The sequence below is a fragment of the Perkinsus marinus genome (assembly GCF_000006405.1).
Source record: "Perkinsus marinus ATCC 50983 genomic scaffold scf_1104296934462, whole genome shotgun sequence".
NCBI lineage: Eukaryota > Perkinsozoa > Perkinsida > Perkinsidae > Perkinsus > Perkinsus marinus.
In genome coordinates this window covers 1-1,144 of record NW_003214778.1, presented here as the reverse complement: position 1 = coordinate 1,144, position 1,144 = coordinate 1, and the positions used below count along the sequence as shown (strand labels likewise).

General features: G+C 49.0%; 1 protein-coding gene across 1 annotated transcript; it reads left to right on the top strand.

The window, feature by feature from the left end:
* Nucleotides 1-178: 178 nt before the first annotated feature.
* Nucleotides 179-947, top strand: Pmar_PMAR009285 (retrovirus polyprotein, putative; the record flags this gene model as incomplete). Its single annotated transcript, XM_002784854.1, has 1 exon — nt 179-947. A coding segment is annotated over one exon (769 nt), but the record flags the coding sequence as incomplete, so codon positions are not given.
* Between the last annotated feature and the right edge of the window lie 197 nt (nt 948-1,144).

The following is a 1,144-nucleotide window of genomic DNA, read 5'->3' as shown; positions in this document are numbered from 1 at the left end:
CTTTGCCATGGAGGAGATATCCTACTTGGGCCATATTTATGACAAGTTTGGTATGCGTCCCGATCCTGACCGTGTCCGTTGTATAATGGAATGGCCACTACCTGAGACAGTTCGTGATGTGAGGCGGTTTATGGGACTGGTTGGCTATTACCGTTCTTTTATTCCACGTTTCACGGCTATGGCCAAGCCAGTGCAGGATTTGGTCAGCTTGTGTGCCGACCAACCCGACACTATTCGCTTACATTGGAAAGAAGATCAACAGCGTTCCTTTGAGGCCCTTCGTTCGGCCCTGGCCGGTTTGCCCGCTCTCGCCTACCCTGACTTTGACGCCCCTTTCCAGTTATGTTGTGATGCAAGTGACTTTGCTATTGGTTCTGTCTTGGAACAAGAACATCGTCCGCTAGCGTTCTTTTCTCAAGTTCTTACGGGTGCTCAGCTTCGTTGGCACACGTATGAGAAAGAAGGTTATGCACTGGTCCGTTCGCTGGAAAAATTTCGTCACTACTTACTGGATACTCCGTTCAAGGTCACGGTATTCTCTGATCATCGGCCCTTACAACAGTTGGCTAAGTCGAAGTCCCCACGAGTTGAACGTTGGTTGCTGGCTATGCAAAACTTCCGCTTTGAAGTCCGTTACAAAGAAGGTGTTAAGAATATTAATGCCGACGCCTTGTCCCGACCACAACTGCAAGTTGAATCCAAGGCCCCTATTCCTACTAAGTCTTGTCCCGTCCGTTCAAATCTCGAGGTTGTTCCTCCAGATTCTGTGGTGGTTGCAGAAGATCCGGAACTGTCAGGCTTGTTACCTGACACTATGAAGGATCCCCTGATTGCCGCAGTGGTTTTATGTCCGTTATGGTCATGGGATAAACTTCGAGAAGCTCAAGAACAAGACCATGTGGTTTGCGAGGTTCGTGATCGCGTCTTAGTGGATGCTCCTTTGGGTCGTAAGGAATTCACTTCTCGTCTATATATGCCCTATAGGCGTATTTGGTCGGTTCTGGATGTCTGTGAAGGTGTTCTTGTTCGCCTTTTGAAGACAGACCCACTGACTCCCGTCCGTTGTGTAGCCATCGTTCCTACTGCGTTGAGAGGCGAAGCTGTAGCCTACTTCCACGATGAGAATGGTCACTTTGCGGAGAAA